General features: G+C 44.1%; 2 protein-coding genes across 2 annotated transcripts in view; both read left to right on the top strand.

The window, feature by feature from the left end:
* LOC131225226 (uncharacterized) overlaps positions 1 to 11,193 on the top strand; it is a 128,505-nt gene extending 117,312 nt beyond the window's left edge. Inside the window, exons 3-4 of the mRNA XM_058220711.1 lie at positions 1,519 to 1,777; positions 11,189 to 11,193. Of these exons, the coding sequence (XP_058076694.1) occupies positions 1,519 to 1,777; positions 11,189 to 11,193 (264 nt within the window). The remainder of the gene's footprint in view (positions 1 to 1,518; positions 1,778 to 11,188) is intronic.
* A 971-nt stretch (positions 11,194 to 12,164) lies between these two features.
* On the top strand, positions 12,165 to 15,834 carry LOC131237083 (endochitinase). Its single transcript, XM_058234731.1, has 3 exons — positions 12,165 to 12,648; positions 12,806 to 12,959; positions 15,294 to 15,834. Exons 1-3 carry the CDS (start codon positions 12,222 to 12,224, stop codon positions 15,691 to 15,693), a joined length of 981 nt encoding a protein of 326 aa, XP_058090714.1. The 5' UTR covers positions 12,165 to 12,221; the 3' UTR covers positions 15,694 to 15,834.
* The last annotated feature ends 2,681 nt before the right edge of the window (positions 15,835 to 18,515 follow it).

Genomic DNA, 18,515 nt, shown 5'->3' with positions numbered 1-18,515 from the left:
CCACAAATCCATCACTCCCCGAGGGAAGAGTGAGGACAGGAGCGGACGTCAGACGGTCCTTCGGCTCCATAAATGCTCACTCATAGGCGTCACTCTAAATAAACTCTGCGCCCCTCCGAGTCAACCTGGTCAACAGGGCTGCAATACAGGAGAAGCCCTCAATGAAACGCCGATAATATCCGGCTAAACCAAGGAAACTGCGGATCTCGGATGCAGTCATGGGTTGGCCCCACTAACGCACTGCCTCAACCTTCGAGGGGTCCACTGTGACATCCTCCCTCGTCACCACGTGATCGAGGAATCTCACCTCCTCTTGCCAGAACTCACACTTCTCCAGCTTCGCATACAGCTGGTGGGCACGGAGGGTCTGTAAGGCGATCTCCAGATGCTGCATATGGTCCTCATGGGTCCTCGAATATATCAGAATATCGTCAATGAAGACTACAACAAACTGATCGAGATATGGATGAAAGACCTCGTTCATCAACTGCATGAAGACCGTGGGTGCATTGGTCAGTCTAAACGACATGACCTAAAACTCAAAATGACCATAACGCGTCCTGAAAGCCGTCTTCGGGACGTCCTCCTCTCGGACACGAATCTGATGATAACGGGAATGCAGGTCAATCTTCAAAAAGAACTGTGCACCCTACAGCTGATCAAATAAATCATCTATCCTCAGGAGTGGGTACTTGTTCTTAATTGTGACCCGGTTAAGCTCGCGATAATCTACGCAGAGCCTCAACGAGTCATCCTTCTTCCTAACGAAGAGTACCGGCGCTCCCCACGAAGAACTGCTCGGACGAATAAATCCCAACTCACGTAACTCGTCCAACTGACGCTGCAGCTCACGCAACTCCATTGGTGTCATACGGTACGGGGCCTTCGAGATAGGCGCGGTACCAGGCACAAGGTGTATCTGGAACTCAATATGACGGCGCGGAGGCAATCCTGAAATCTCCTGAAACACGTCGGGGAAGTCACAGACCACCGGCAACTGATCAATACACAAGGTAATAGGCTCCTCAACTGCGCAAGACATCAAGCAAGACAGCGGCTCTCCTCTGGGCTCGGCAATGAACTGGAACTGCGGTAAGCCTGGTATACAGAATGTGACTGTCCTCGCAGAACAGTCCAAGATAGCGTGGTACTCGGCAAGACAATCCATGCCCAAGATAACGTCGAAATCTGTCATCGGCAGCACAAATAAGTCAGCAGGCAAAAAGATATCTCCGACCAGAACAGGGCAAGATGAACAGAAACGGCCCAATACTGTGGTCCTCCCCAAGGGCGTCGATACGGTCAACTCCTTGCGAGCAGACTCTGTCAGTAATCCAGTCGATCGGCAAAAATCCTCGGACATGAATGAGTGAGAAGTACCATAATCAAATAATACTTGGGTGATGCATGAAGAGACAGGAAGTATACCCTCGACGACTCCTCCGGATGACTGCGGGTCCTACTAAGCCGCGTAAAATCTAGCCTGAGCTGGCTGGGGAGGTGCCTGTCCCCTCTGAGGTCCCTGGTACTGTTGTTGCCTCTGCGGTGGCCTATACTGTGGTCGCTGCTGATGGGGTCACTGTTGTGCTAGAGGCTACTGCCGAGGTTGCTGCTGTGCTAGAGGCTGTTGTGGTGCTGTCGGTGGCTGTAGATGAGGCTGCTGTGGTGTTCTCTGCGGCTGTAGATGAGGCTGCTGTGGTGTTCTCTGCGGCTGTAGATGAGGCTGCTGTGATCCTCTCGACTGCTACAGATGAGGGCAAGGGCACTCAGACAAGCGGTGCCTTGTCCCACCACATTCAAAATAAGTCCCTGCAAATGGCTGCTGGGGTGGCGTTGGAGGTGCTGCTGGTGCTCTAGCAGGTGGGTGGCTCCTATACCTCTGTGGTCGTCGCTGCTGCTGGGAGCTATTGGAGGGGGTTTGCCTCTTCTGACCCCTCCTCTGATCTTTGTCGGCCTGTGTACCGGCCCACTCAGTCTCGTAGATCTGAGCCCTTCTCACTACTGCTTGAAAGGTCGAAAGCTCATGCCCAATCACACGGCCTCGAAGACCGTAACGTAAACTATTTTCGAAACGGCGGGCCTTCCACCCCTCATCATCAACCATATACGGCGCGAACCTCAATAGCGCCACGAAGTGGGCTGCGTACTGCGCCATAGTCATGTCTCCCTGCACCAGAGTCTCAAGCTCTAGTGCTCTCTGATGTCGTATGTGGTCAGGGAAGTACTGCTCCTCGAATCGGTCTATAAAATCATCCCATGTCCAGACGTAGTCAGGTCCTGCGACGCGGGTAACGGAGGTCCACCAGTGCTCGCCCTTGCCCTGAAATAGAAACATTGCCAACTGGACTCGCTGCTTGGTCGTGCATGACATGGTATCAAAAATCTTCTCCACATCGGAGCGCCACCTCTCAGCTGCTGTCGGATTTGGCTCGCCCTGGAAACGCGGAGGGTCAAACTGTCGGAACTCTTGAAGTAGGGCACTCGCGCGCTCCTGCTCTGCCTGGGCCGGTGAAACAACCGGGTGTCTGCTCTGCCCCTGAAGTGCGGCCGTCACAGCCTGAAGCATATGCTATAACTAGGAAGCACTCACGGATACGGTTGGATCCGCACCTATCTCTGGTGGAGGAGCAGCATCCTCAGGATGGGCGGTATGAATCTCTGGTAGAGGAGCGACATCCTCAAGCTGGGCAGTAGGAATCTCTGGTGGTGGAGCCGGAGTCTTAGGTGGTGGTGCGGGAGTCGATCGGGTCACTCTCCTGCATGGCATGTCCTATAGGAAAGAGCGAAGGCGTCTATCAACTTTGAAAACTCTCGAAGGTATGCTCGTTAAGGGTTGGTAATAAAAGATCGCTAGGCTATCCGAACTTAAGACATAATCATTCATAGCAGACATGTAATGTTGTTCTTAGTTATTCCCGAGTTATACTCTGATACCAACTTCTATCACGCCCCGAACTTGGAAACCGGGCTCACAAAATTTTCGATCGCCGAATCCGGCGCCGACATCCTCCGTAGAACCCCATTCTCGGCTCCCGGCACCCATTCACCAAGTTCCGATCCTGGGATACTACTAGGAGAATTTATAATCATCAGTCTGATTCATAATGAGCATAACCAAAAACATAACCCACGAACAATAACCACAAGAACACCACTACAAAATCTACTATGATAAAAAACCTTTGAGTACAATGCGTCTGAAAGGGAAAAAAATACAAGATAATGCAAAAGATAGAAACTCTAAAGTTCGTCTGCATGCTCCTGCTGCTACTAGGCTTTGGCTGCGTCCTGGCGTCACCTGCACGCATCAATCGTGCATAAGCATATAGGAAGCTTAGAGGGTGGTGTAAGTGTGTGCACAATATAAGCGTGCTCATAACGCAAAGTCAGAGTAATGCGGAATCATGGTGATGAGTACATGAATGCAGTCAGCCATACCAAGGCTATACGGTGCAAGATATGAATGTCATTGGCCATAACACGGCCATGCGATGTGAGATGCAACTCAAGTATGTCAATCCTCATCATATATCAGTATAGTTCGCATTTTGGATAATCACCGAGGTTCAATACACTCAAAATGGCACTGTCGCTCTCCTAGCCACACAATCCAAGTGAGCATAAGAAACCTCACTATCTGCCTGACCAATAGTCTGCCAATACCTATCCGTCACGTCGATAGCGGACCTACTCGCAAGCTAGTTAAACTCAGCCTAGTATTACCCCCTACCCTCGGGCGAGTAAGGCACACTCCTTTCTAACTGACCACGACACAGTGGGAGACGCGGCCTCCTGGTATTCGGCCCTCATGCGCTCATATATCCACTCGGTCTCGACGTTGGAGTTATCCTCTGGTACCATCGGGTTTAGGAATTTTTACCCAAGGACATCTATGAGGCCTGTATCTAGAACCAAATATTTTCGGTATCCAATCCTGCCATCCACGATGTGTCTGTGGAGGCTATGACCCTGATGTGGCTAGGGCATACAGTAACTACAATCACACAAATGCAAGTGCATGAATCACACTATCAGTCATGCAACAGTCCTGCGTGTACCATGCACTTATATGGGACAACTCCGCCTATCAGGGAGCCCATAAATAGTCCGCCCGAAGGCATATGCTATGATCGGTCACTCCTCACATCAGGCATACATATGATGCGAATGATCATGAATCATGGATCTATACTAAACATATATAAAGAGATGGGCTCTGTGCATAATGGAGATGGGCCTAGACGGCCTACTTACCACAAGTATGGGCCTATCAGTGGGCCTTAGGGAGAGTTATAATGCGGACATTTAACCAACATTACCCATTCAATGTGGACGTCAAACCAGCATTGCTCCTTAGGCGTGGCCCGTTACAAAATCAACACATATACCATGGTGGAATTACACTACAAGCATGGACTTATCAGTGGGCCTTGTGTATGTCCTATTGGGCCTTGAGCTATGGGCCTCCAGTACATCAAATGGGCCCCATATATGGGTCTCATATATACATATCAAGGTGGGCCTCAATGACGGGCCACAATTGCATCAACATAGGCCTAGTCACATGGGCCTTGCATACATCACAGTGGGCCTCATGATATGGGCCCTATATAAATCAAAGTTGGTCTCAACAAGGACCACCAATACATCAAGGTGGACCTCAACAATGGGCCTTAAATAATCCCCAAAATGGTTAGACGGTTGGATGAAACACATGCATCATGATGGAGCCCACACTAATGGAGGGTGTGGACTACAATACATACATAGGTGAGTTCTAAATAGATCTCACTATAATGTTCATTCTCCACCCAGCCTAGGGCCCAACAAAATGTGTATTTTTCACCCAACTTAGGGTCCAACATAATGTTTATTTTCCACCCAACTGTTCTTAAGGCCATGTGAACCAAGGTAGGGCCCACTGGAATGTTTATTTGCCATGCAACCCATTAACAAGGTCACACGGTCAGAGAGGGGGTCCCACTATAATATTTATTTTTCACCCAACCTGTTGATAGGCCACGTGGACCAGGGGGCCCACCATACTATTTATTTTCCATCCAACCTGTTGATATGGTGGCGTGGGAGTCACGTGGACCAGGCCCACGGTAATGTTTATTTGCCATTCAAACGGTTGAGGAGCCACCCAAATCTGGAGCCCACTGTGATGTGGTCCACGATCCAGCCCACCCATTTTGTGTGTCCCACTGGACTAACGGTCCAGACCAAATTTCAGTAACATCCAAAACTCAGGTAGGCCCACCAAGCAATTTTATATGTTTTAGGCATGTCTTCACATGATTTTAGATGGTATGGCCCACCTGAGTTCCGTCTACGGCTGATTTTTGGAGATGTCCCATGGACAAAGGGGACCCATCAAATGCACGGTGCTGATGGTCGAAACGTATCAAAGTGGGGCCCACAGCTGGGGCCGTGAGCCCCAGCTCGTCCGTCCGTCAGCGGCCAGCGCAGTGGCAGCAACAGCGTCAGTGCTGCTGCCTCCCTTGTCTTTGTTTTTTTTTTTTTGGGAAAACAGTTTTTCTGCGGATTTTCTATGGTAGGGCCCACATCAGTTCGATCCGACCCAATCATAAGATTCTACGACTCATGATCGATGAAATGAGACCAATATGCAATGTGTTGTTGGCGAATGGAAGGGTCAAAGTGGGTTTCAATGGTGATACGTCTATTTCTTATGGTATGGCCCGCTTGAGAACCGGATTGATTCCAAAATTTGGCTCAACACCTAAAATAATCCGAGGAAGAGGATAGACGGCTTGGATTAAATACCTGAATCAAGGTGGGGCCGGCATAGACCGCCTAATATAAAAAGGCCCCCCTCTTTTTTTTTTCAAGCTTATATGTACACACCACTGTCATTACACGCATTGTTAGCCACCCCAGTCCACGGCTACACGTCTAGCGTCCCTGGACGCTGGATTGTGTTGCTATAACACTTGCACCATGGTGGGTCCCACATGTACGTGGCCCACCACCATGTATACATACATATATAGATATATATTAATAAATATAATATATCATATAACATGAGGAACTTTCCACCATCCCAAAATGGACGATGGATTTCGCCTAAAATGTGGTGGGCCACACCATTGATGAATGGAGTGGATTTAACTTGATTTGGTGGGGCCCACTTCATTCTAGGGAGAGGAAAGAAAGAGAGAGAAAGAGAGATATACGGTGATAGAGAGGAGGGACCCTGCCACTATGGGCCCTCCATTGATACAACATATACATTAGAATGGGTCCCATAACAAGTGGGCCCTAAAGATCAAGATTTCAACAGTGGATCACCCACCTCTAGGCCTCCTCCTTGCTCCCTTAGACTCCAATGCTCCTTAGCTTGCTTTTTGATGGAGGTTGATGGAAGATTGATGGTGTGGATGAAAGATGAGAGGGTGGGCCACACTTGTTATTTGGGAGAGAGCTTGGATATTGGAGCTCTCATGAGATTTGGAAAATTGCTAGAGAATGAGAGGGAGAGATAGAAATAATGGATGAAGGGATGGGTGGAGTGGTGGTTGTAAGAAAGGGGTGATGAGAGGTATGACTTAGTTTGAAATTGGTGGAGAAGAGAGATGGTTGTGGTTGAAAATGAGAAAAAGAGGAATGGTGAGGTGGAAAGAGGGTGGACTTTTGAAAAAGAGGGAATGGGTTGTGGTACTTGGGGTAAGGGATGCATTTATGGTTGATTGATGAGACTAATTGTGTAGAGATTCCCTCAAAATCCGCAACGTGCGGTGTTTCTTCGAAATAAACGCAGATCGACATCTTCTTGACTGGGTATCGTTCGGTGTGCAAGTCGTGGCATTGGAACCGCAGCGACGACGCGGTCGCTAAGACATAGGTTTCGGATTGAGCTAACGTCGGTGTGTGGGACCTGGCTTAAGATCGCGTGCAAACGTCGGATATGGTGCGAAGGTTGCCAGAATTTGACCGAAAGGACCGCGGAAGCTAACGGAACGGTACGGACTGGGACACGGGTCTTACACAAGTAATGTAACCCATTGTGATGTATTTTAGGCCCATGAGTTGTGGCTCACTGTGATGTATTTTAGGCCTATAGGTTGTGGCTCATTGTGATGTATTTGAGGCCCAAATAGTGAGGCCAAATGTGATGTGTATGAGGCCCATGTGTGAGGCCCGTGTGATGAGGCCATTGTGATGTGTATTAGGCTCGTGTGAGAGGCCCATTGCGATGCATATGAGGCCCATGTAATGCGGCCCATTGTGATGTGTATTAAGCCCATGAGATATGACCCATTACGATGTATATGAGACCCATGCAATCAACCCGACTTGAAGCATATGAGGGCCATTGTTACTGCCCATTTGATGTATATGAGGTCCATGTACTGCAGCCCATTGATGAGGCCCAATCTAATATAATTATGGCCCTTGTATGAGACCCATTTGATGTATATGAGGCCCACGTATTGAGGCCTAATGTGAAGTATATGTGGCGTATATTAGGCCCTTGTGTGAGGTCATGGGCCCACGATGCATTTGGCTTTATATGGGCCACTCCTTGGGAGCAATGATGGTTAAATGTCCACATTGATAGGCGATGATGGTTAAATGTCCATATTATGACCTTCCCTTAGGCCATTTCTTAGGCCGATTACCGATTTCGATTGTCGAGGTTGATTCGGATTATCGAGGTCGATTCCGATTGTCGAGGCCGATTCTGATAATCAAGGTCGATTTCGATTTTTGAGGCCGATTATCGATGCCGATTCCGATTGTCAAAACCGATTCTGATTGTCAAAGCTGAGTCCGATTGTTGAGGCCGATTCCCATTGACGAGGCTGATTTCGGTTATCGAGGCTGATTCCGATTGTCGACACTGATTGTATAGGCCGATTATCGGTGCCGGTTGTCGATACTAATTATGAGTATATGACAGCATAACATCATAATACATGCCCATACGCATCATCTGTATATTTTTTATGAGATGTGGTTGACCATTGCATATGTCATTGGGTAGGTTATTATGAGACTCCCTGATAGGCGGAGATTGTGTAACATAAGCGCACAGTACGCGCAGAATTGATGCATGACTGGATTGTATGACTCATGCATCTTGCATTATGTGTTGTGATTACTGTACGCCCTGGTGACTTCAAGGTCGTATCCTCCACATGCATATCGTGGATGGCCAGATGGGACACTGAAAATCTGTTACCAGGATCGAGGCGTCATAGATGTCCCTGGGTGAAAATTTCTAAACATCCGTGGACAGGAGACGCCCCAATGTCTAGACCGAGTGGATACATGAGCGCTTGAGTACCGAATATTAGTAGGCCACATCTCCCACTGTGTCGTGGTCGGTTGGGAAAGGGTTGTGGTCTTACCCGCTGAAGGGTAGTAGGCATAGCTAGGCTGAGTTGACTAGCTTGTGATTGGGTCCACTATCGACATGCCGGGTTGATATTGGCTGACTATTAGCCAGACGGATAGTGAAGTCTCTTTCACTTGCATGGTTGCACGTTCAATTGGCGACGATTATATGTAGAGTGTACTAGACCCTGGTGATGATCCCAGAGATGTATAATACTGATATGTAGAGCATTTTACTCATTTATTTATTCATTCACTATCCACTCGGGATGGTGGTACACAACTAATTGATATGTGTACCTTCTTAATAGCCAGGATTTCGATTGGGACACGCGACCAACTTGAGATCAAGAGTTTACCATATTGAGTTTGACTATCTAAATTAGGCATGTGACTAGTTTGGATAGAAGTCACTTGTGATGGACCCCATAGCCTGCGATACTACATACTATCATCCCGACTTCACACTCCCGCATGGTAATTTCATTTGCATTGCATATTGCATTGCATCCTCGGCATCTGATATTCGGCTCTCTATGTCTCCACATTGCATAATCGATTTGCATTGCATACTTTGATATTGTATGATTTATAGACTTGCCAGTATTTTCGACATTGTATGATTTATGGACTTGCATTGTATACTTAGCATTTACCTTGTGCGCACATTTATACCACCATCGAAGCTTTCTCTAAGCTTATACACAATAGATGTGTGCAGGTGGTGTTAGGTCACAGCAGTGTTGAGCTCGGAGTATGTAGCTATCTTCTGGAGCTTTGATTATTGATATATGTATTTTCCTTTCAGCACTGTATTCAACTGTCTATATTAGTGGATATGTGATAATGATGTTGCCTTTGTGATTTAGGTAAACTTGTGGTTATGCTTGTTATGAAACATATGTACATTGAAAATCCTCCTTGTAGGATCAAATGATCGGAATCTATCATATGTGCGCTGGGAGCTGAGAATGGGGTACTACGAAGGCTGTCGGCATCGGATTTGGCGATTGAGAATTTTGCAAGTCCGGTTTCCGAGTTTGGGGTGTAACAAAAGTACCTATAACAATTGCATAAAGCAGGATGAGACATTGCCTTCTATTTCACTTGCATTTACTTATTCGTGTACTTGAATTGTAACATTCGATGGGTGGATGAATATCTATGTTTATCACTTATCAGCTTTTAATGTTTCTTTTTTATATTTATTCTCTTTTCATTTATACTTTTAAATGACTTGATGTTGTTTAAATCTCATATGATTGACTAGTTGCGTCTATTTATCTTTATTCACTAATTATTTATGTTGCCTCAACCTAACCAAATATTATTTCTTTCAAAATACACACTTATAGATGTATCATCGGAAGATGATCCATTGACAGATATTTGGGATTATAGAGCCCAAGTCTACTCATAAGACAAAAAGATAAAATTGCAATACAAGTTGTGTTAAAAATAATTTGTAAACAAAACAAATCGGTTAAACTTATATTTGGCTTTCCGGGGAGGAGACACTGCCCCATATAGCAAAGCCCTTTCAGAAGTCCGAGATTTATTTTAAGCCATTCTCGACTCAAATACGAAGGCTTTCACCACCCACTTACCTATAGCCAATACAACCAGCCATAGAAGATATAAAAGTACGCCTATTATAAGTGAAGAAATGTCAAGCTGAAAAACTACCCCCACAATTAGTAAAGAATAAGAAGACATACTATTAAGGGAACAAAAATAATGGTATTATAAAAAAAACCATAAAACAAAACTTGAAATTGGCATCTAGGACCAGGCAACAATATCAACCCCCTCAAAGACAATGTGATGCCGAAGCAGGCACAAGTATGGGACATAATGAAGCGATGAATCATCATAAATTTTTAAAAGTCTTGCTGTATTCTATAGACGGTTAGAAATTCCGTCCAAATTACATCATAAAAAGAGGCTGAAAAAACTTGTTAAATATATAAATGAGGACGATAGAAATACATCTACACTATATAATTCAGAAGAGGTAAATAACCATCTTTTAGACACTTTTAGCTCGGACTCAGTCTAAAATTTTCTTACAGTTTAAGCCGTAAAAAGAGAACCAAAGGATGATTCTAACATTGAAGGTAGAGGAGGTGTTACTATTGTAAACAAGGTTACTCTTGTTACACGCCACAAATGAATTCATCATACAAAGGAATATTGAATGAATGAATGACTTGGTGATTTGTATGTGGAACTCCATTTGAAATTATGAACATATATTTATTTTCTTTAACAATTTTTATTTACTCACTGTTTCTTTTTTTTTTTTAATTACTTTTGAGTCTTTTACAATATTTACTCTGAACAATTCAACTCAAGTAAAAAAAAGAAAAAGAAAAAAAAAAAGCTCAACTCGGTGCTAACTCGACTGAACTCAGTTATTGTGATTGAGTCAAAGCTGAGTCAAAGCCGAGTCAAAGCCGGTTCAGATTAGACCAGGCCAAACTCGAACTCGCATCGAGCTAGGTATGCTGGACTCGGCAACCAGTCGGATCAAGCTCAAGTTAAGTATATTTCAAAACTGGTCCCAATTGGGTCAACTGTAACTCAGTCCGACTGGAATTATACCCAACCTTACCCAACAAAGAGGCCCTTGCAGTTGGGCCTACCTTGATTTATATATTCTATATCCATACCGTCCATCTGGTTTTTCAGATCATGGTAGGGCATGACCCAAAAAATGAAGCTAACCAAACCATAGTAAACAGTGGTGACGGAACACTGCACCATTATAAACTTCACGGGACTCTTTATAATGTTTTCTATAATGTTTATTTGCCATCAGGTTGACCAGTACGAGGAAAAAAGAAACTTGCTTCATTTAGAACTTTTATGGCCAACAATAACGTTTTAATGGTAAATCACCACTGTCTCTCATGATATACCTGAGATTTTGATCGGTTTCATTACCTTAGAAAAATCTGTCAAATGGACGACGTGGATAAAGAATGGATGGATCAAGGTCCACCCCACAGTAAGGACCACACCGTTTTAGTGTGGCCGCGGCCGCACCTAATCCGTTGCCCATCCGTCTATGTCCTTTTCATTTATGTTGGCAGTTAATCTCACTCTCATTGACTCGGTCAAAGAAAAAAAAATCCGCCCCCTCCATCTGGAAGCGGATCGGCTGGTGTACCACACAGCAGCTGATGTACATACGTTTCGTGCGAAGACGAGCGCCGACGCTCCTGGGAGCTCGAGTTGTGCGAACGGTTCAAAGGAGATCGAAGTTACATGAGCACCCCCATAGTTTACTTATTATATCCTCACCGTTCATCAATTTTTCGAGATCATTTTAGAGCATGAGACAAAAACTAAATCATATCCAAAGCTCAAATGGACCACACCAAAAATAGCAGCGGGATAATGATTTTCACCATTACAAAATTCGTAGGCCCACCGTAACGTTTATTTTCCATCCATTCTGTTAATAAGGTCCCAAATATCTGGATGAAGAGGAAAAATAAATTTCATATTGATCCGAAACTTTTGTGACCCCAAGAAGGGTTTCAATGGTTGACGTTCAATCTCCCACTGCTTTTTTCAGTGTGGTCCAATTTATCCTTAGATCTGTCTTATTTTTCGGTTCAAGCCTTACGACGAACTCGAAAAAGGGATGGACGGTTTGGATATAACACATACCTCATGATTGGACCCACAGAACTTGCTGACGTCAATACACCAGCTATATAGCTAGTGTATGGTACACCGGCCAATCCGCTTCCCATCTGTCTCCCTTCCCTCAATCAGTCTCTCAAAATCGCCTATATATACACGTCTCTCATCTCATAAACCCCAACAATCCTAGTACTGAGAAAATGAGGACCCGTGCCTTGATTTTCCTCTCCTTGGCTTCCTTGCTAGGAGCCTTTGCAGAACAATGTGGGAGGCAGGCTGGTGGAGCCTTATGCCCTGGAGGCCTATGTTGTAGCCAGTTTGGTTGGTGTGGCAACACCGATCCCTACTGCGGTGAAGGTTGCCAGAGCCAATGTGGTGGTAGCCCTACTCCCGTACCTCCAACGCCTCCGAGCGGCGAGGGACTTAGCTCCCTCATCCCTCAGTCTCTGTTTGAAAATATCCTTAAGCACCGGAACGATGCGGCATGTCCTGGCAGGGGATTCTACACTTACAATGCTTTCATATCCGCTGCAAGTGCCTTTGGTGCATTTGCGACGGTTGGGGACACAGCGACGCGTAAAAGGGAGATCGCAGCTTTCCTAGCACAAACCTCCCATGAAACTACAGGTAGGTTTAAATACCTTCCCCTGTCCTATGATTGTTTTGTGCAGGATCGTCCGTTGAACAAAAGCCAGTTTCAAAAAAGTACCATTTATGATGTTTGGTTCTTGAAATTTCAAATGAATGGTAATTTCTGAATTGGTTGATTGATTGAAATATACAGGGGGGTGGGCCACTGCACCGGATGGACCGTATTCTTGGGGATATTGCTTTATCCAGGAACAGGGTAATCCTCCTGATTACTGTGTACCAAATGCTCAATGGCCATGCGCTCCTAATAAAAAGTACTACGGCCGAGGACCCATCCAAATTTCATAGTGAGTGTATCATCCTTACATTTTTATGCTTCAAATTTTATTTTATTTTAATCAAACGATCCATTTGATGTCTATGTTCGGACGCAGATTACCTGCGAAAGCCTTTGCAGGAAGTTCCTGCGCTGGGAATCTAGTTGGGCAAACGTGATATTTGTAAGAAATCCACTCCGTCCATCCGTTTTTTGAGCTCATTTGAAGACCTAAGGCCAAAAATGAGCCGGATCCAATAAATAAGTGGGATGACGTTATGAACGGTATGGATGGCATGTAAACATCACTGTTGACCCCAGGAAGGTCTTTTCCTTTGGTGCGGCCCATTTGAGTCTTAGATTCTTCTCACTTTTTATTTTAAGTCTAAAATGAGCTCAAAAAACGGAAGGACGGAGTGGATTTTTCGTAAACATCATGGTAGGCCCCACCTAAGTTTCTGGCGCACGATCTTACTGGTAAAGGCTTTAACAGGAAATCCGCGTCCCCAACTTGACTACTGAGCCCAATGCCATTATTAAGGGATCTTTACAGCAAAATGCCCTGATGATTGGCTTTTTCATAAACGGTGCCTCCACGAATCCTTATTCTCCGGCAGTGCTCTTTTAGAGGAGAGAGTGCGGTACTGCCCTTCTTTTCTGCATAAAGCGGTGACTCTAGACTTATTGAGCCCACATAATATGTGTTTGACATTTAACCCGTGTAAAATGTATACTAACATAATTTTAGGAGAAACGAAAATATTGGGGATCCAATCATAATCACAAGGTAGGCCAATCCATAAAAAGTAACATGCACCGCTCAAAATATTCAAATTCAAGTGTACTCCTTTTGATAATTTGATAGGCCTGACTTTTGGTTGGTGCCATCGCAGATGAGTTACATATATTGGGTGGTTTAGGTGTCATAAGCATACCATGTGGGCCCCACAAGCCTCAACTCTCACTAATTTTTGTAGCAAAACTTGCATGAGGGCGATTTTGTTATTTCCTCTTCAAATAGCTCCTCCCTGTCATATCTAATCATGGAGGCGTTATTTGGTAAAGAGTCGGGATCCTCCGTTACCAGGTCAACAGAGAATTCCTGTTACCCTAATGGTTTGGCGTCGAAGCTGTTTTTTATTTATTTTTATTTTTTTAGTGAGTGGTGATGTGGACCAATGGGAATTAGGTATCAGGAATTCTCTGTTGACCTGATAACAGAGGATCCGGACTCTTTGGTAAAATGTTGGATCCCGAGGAATTTTGTCGAAAAATCCTTACTATTAATTTGGCATATTCAAACTCTTCTTTAAACGGGATTAGAGGTTTTTAATGTTTCTTTCCGGGCACGAGCCATGGAACCGGACCGAAACTAGTCATTTTGTGATTGGCCAAGTACCCACTTCTAAGAGTACTTCGGGGATATAGCCAGAAATGGACCCGAGGTTGTTCTGCAACATGTCTAGCACTCTTTAACCCACGTCTGGAGGCAGGGCATTTTCCATACCTACAGATTGTGTACCCACATGTGCGGAATTTATTTGATGATCCAATCCAGGCATCTTGTGATTTAAACCGTCCATTGACCGTCAACCTAATTTTGCAAAAAATTGGGATATCTTAGCCCTAATAAATGACCCATTCCTCCCTTGGTGGGAGCAGTTGCTTATTTTCTGACATTTTTTAAAAAACAGAAATCGCAGGGATAGAAACATTGTGATTTTATTTTACTTTTTTTGTTGTTAATCATGGACCATTCTCTGCTTGAAGTTCGTAAGTTAACGGATTTTATCCCATTAACGTGGAGATTGTATCCGGGCTACGTGTCCCACGGAAAATGCCTTGTCCGCTGATTACTTGTTTCCTAGGCTCAAGTGGACTACACCACGGGAAGAAACTTTTCTAGGGCCCACCATGATGTTTATTTGTCATCCAACCTATTCATAAAGTTACATAGATCTGACATAGATTTGGATGAAGATAAAACACAAATATCAGCTCCATCCAAAACTTGATAAAACACAAATATCAGCTCCATCCAAAACTTCTGTAGCCCTCAAGAAGTTTTCAACGGTCTGAGTTTAATCCCCATTATGTAGTCCATTGAGCCTTTTATCTGCCTCATTTTTGGGCTTACACCTAAAATTATACGAAAAAAATGGGTGAATGGTGTGGATAAGACCCATACATCACGGTGGCCACTCAAAGCCCCTGCCCGTTCCCAACTGGAGACGGGCGTAGGTAGGACACCATCCGCATTCGAAAATGACTTGTCCACAGAGTAATTGTTTTCAACAGATAAGGTGATAAATAAAAGAGTGGTTGCTTGACTTTGAATTGACTTTCCCTGAACATGATGTCTCAGCAACTTTAACTATGGACCGGCTGGAAGAGCGATTGGGTCTGACCTCCTCAACAACCCTGATCTGGTGGCCACTGACCCAGTCATTTCATTCAAAACTGCATTCTGGTTTTGGATGACCCCACAATCCCCCAAACCCTCGTGCCATGATGTCATTACCGGCAGATGGACGCCCTCAGCCTCCGACAGGGCTGCCGGTCGGCTCCCAGGATACGGCGTCATCACCAACATCATCAATGGAGGACTCGAATGCGGCCATGGCACTGACAGTAGGGTGGCAGACCGAATTGGGTTCTACAAGCGGTACTGCGACATACTCGGAGTGAGCTATGGCGACAATCTCGACTGCGGCAACCAAAGGCCATTCGGCAACTCAATGGAGTACTACAGCTCAATGAAATAAACTAGTCTTACTTTGGGCTGTGTACCAAATGCAATAAATTATCTCTGCATCTATGAGATTTTGCTTATGTCTACGCTGGCATGAATAAAACATTAGCCATATATGATGGTCAATGATCCTATGGTAAAGTTACCATCATAACTGGAAGTCTACAAATGTATGCCATCCAACTAGTTCATCATGTGCAACACGTCAGGTTGGCCCATCGCTGTAATTTCTTTGATTTGGTTTATCTTCAGGTGTTTTCTACTGTGTGGCCCACCTAACGATTGAATTGATCTTCAACTTCTGGGGACAGCTAATGTATGAGCTAGAAGTTACACACACAACACGTGATCGATATTTTGGGCCATTATGGTAGTAATGTTGCCACTAGAACATATGCCATGCATGGTACTTAGGGCTGAAAGTCGGGCGGGTTCAACCTGACCTACCCGTGACGACCCAACATTGGGTTGGGTTCGGGTAGGATGTATTGGGTTCGGTATCGGGCTTGGGCTATACAAACACCAACCCGATAAAACTTGTGTCGGGCTCAAGTTGGCCGACCTAATCCGAACCCGATCAATATATAAGTTACTTATAAGTTACAATTGGGTGTGGATCGTCTATGCTGAAGGCACAGGATATTCTAGTGCTATTGGGTCTAATTCGTCCATGTCATTGCCGATGACTCAGGCTAACAAGATACGCGAGATTTCTCTCTCCCAAATAGAATGCATGCTACACAAGACAACTTTTAAGGAGTAATTGTCCTATATTTTAGCTTGTTAGTTTAGAAAATATGAAGTTATTTATGATAAAATAACTACATATATAATTAATAAAATCATAGGTACAAAAAATAAGACATGTATTGAAATACAATAGATTAATGCAATAACGAAAAATATTAGCTCTTATCCACCCGTCTAACTTGATTGAGCTCGCTTGGGTTGAGAATTCCCAACCCAAGATTGCATTGGGTTGGGTTAGGGTTGACGTATAGGAACCTTAGGTTGGGTCAGGGTTGAGCACCAACCTGACCCAACCTGCTCGACTTTTAGCCCTAATGATAGTAGGCTACTTTCTTTATAAACCTTACTAGTCTAATTGGCATATGTACGTTGTAGGGTTACCTGTCCCCAACCACATGGAGGGAACGAAAATGAGATTTACTCTGTTCATCATGTGTGTTGCCTCATATTTACCATGAAAGCTAGAAAAAAGATCTTATCATATTGATTTTAATATATTTTAAATAAAAATATTATATATTTTATAATATGGTTCGTAAAAACCCTTTTAAAGTGTTTTGGGAATAGTCCCACATTGAAAAAAGAGAAAAAGATTTTTGTGGTTATATGAGAAAGGTTGAATATTATAATGTTTACTCACCTAGTCCGAGGAGTATCGGGCTTGCGTGTTCTAGTATGACCACCCGCACGCGCACTCGGGCTCGGTGCGAGGCGTGGGCATGGGAGGCAGTGTGGTAGTAGAGGCGTTAGTGGAGCACTTTGCACTTTGTGCATCCGTGCGAATGGCTGAGAGTCTAGAGGATTGAATGAGATCTCTTGGCTTATATAGAGGCTGGAAATATAGTTATTGTAGAGAGGTGTAACTCCTCATGCAATTGATACCTGACCATGCAGAAACTATTACACCACATGCACAACAGTTAGAAACTGCTAATAATAGCTAGTTTCTCACAACAGCTAGACAACGGCCATGTGGATTTAAGTCTCTGGACCAAAACTGCCAGTAATCCTATCTTATATATACAGGGTCTGGATGGGTTTACAATGTATCACAAATCACACTCTAGCATACTCATATGAACCAAGTCCTCTCCTATAAACAGAAACTCCAGCAAGACAGCAAGGTTCATTCAAACCATTGCCTGAAAAACAAACCGGTGTTGTGGTCTAGAACGGTTCATCTGAACCATTAGCTGAAGGACAGACCAGTGCAGTGGTCTAACTCTAATTTCTTTTTCTCTTTCTTTTTGGGATTTTCGTTTTATTATTTCTGCCAGACATTTATGTACAAGAGTTCCATTGGTGGGTCCTCTGTTTTGCTGGACGCAGATCCACATCAGGCTCCATTAGATCACATAGGTGTCCATTAACCTTCCTCTAAAATTTCATCTCGATTGGGTCTGTACAAAATTTCATAAAAATCCAACAGTAGCAAAGATCAGTAGAAATTGCTATTGGACAACTAGTTTTTATACACCTCACGAGGGTGAAATACCCCTAAACTGTGGAATTATGCCTCAGGAATTTTTCTAGAGTCTTAAGAATAAGTTAGGGGCTTAGACTCCAAATTTCAAATAAATTGGACATATGAATCAGAAATTAAAATTCTAGGAGAGACATACTGTCAATATAAAGCGATTTTAGGAATTGACGATCATATAAAAGACGACACTGAAACTTAAGTTCAACAAGGAGTGGATAATTTGAGCTTATCCTTTATGAAATCTAGGATACTCTTATGGTGAAGAGAAAATTTTCATTGTATTCTGCAAAGATTTAGAATGATCGGGACCATAGATTTACGGAACCAGATTCAAGTAAGGCATGAGCAGTTTAATCTAATTACCATGGGGTTGAGATTTTTATTTGGGGGGGGGGGGGGTAGATTGTAGTGTCCCGATTTCCAGGTAGCCAATTATATGCATACCTAGACATATACATCTACCTCACGAGGAATATAGTAAAATATTAATCATAATGGATCAGTGTAAAAGGGAACAAATAAATAAATTTCGGGGATGAAATTTTGTTTAATGGGGGATAGATTGTAACACCTGAACTTTTCAATACCCGAGTATTGAAAGT

Source organism: Magnolia sinica, chromosome 2, assembly GCF_029962835.1.
Source record: "Magnolia sinica isolate HGM2019 chromosome 2, MsV1, whole genome shotgun sequence".
Taxonomy (NCBI): domain Eukaryota; kingdom Viridiplantae; phylum Streptophyta; class Magnoliopsida; order Magnoliales; family Magnoliaceae; genus Magnolia; species Magnolia sinica.
Note: the sequence above shows the minus strand (reverse complement) of the source record. Positions and strands in the feature narration are given on the sequence as shown.

Excerpts from the sequence above, each read along its gene's own strand:
- LOC131237083 (XM_058234731.1), top strand. The coding sequence starts at position 12,222 with ATGAGGACCCGTGCCTTGATTTTCCTCTCCTTGGCTTCCTTGCTAGGA. Across the intron at positions 12,649-12,805 it reads AACCTCCCATGAAACTACAG|GGGGGTGGGCCACTGCACCG; the intron begins GTAGGTTTAAAT and ends TGAAATATACAG. Across the intron at positions 12,960-15,293 it reads GGACCCATCCAAATTTCATA|CAACTTTAACTATGGACCGG; the intron begins GTGAGTGTATCA and ends ATGATGTCTCAG.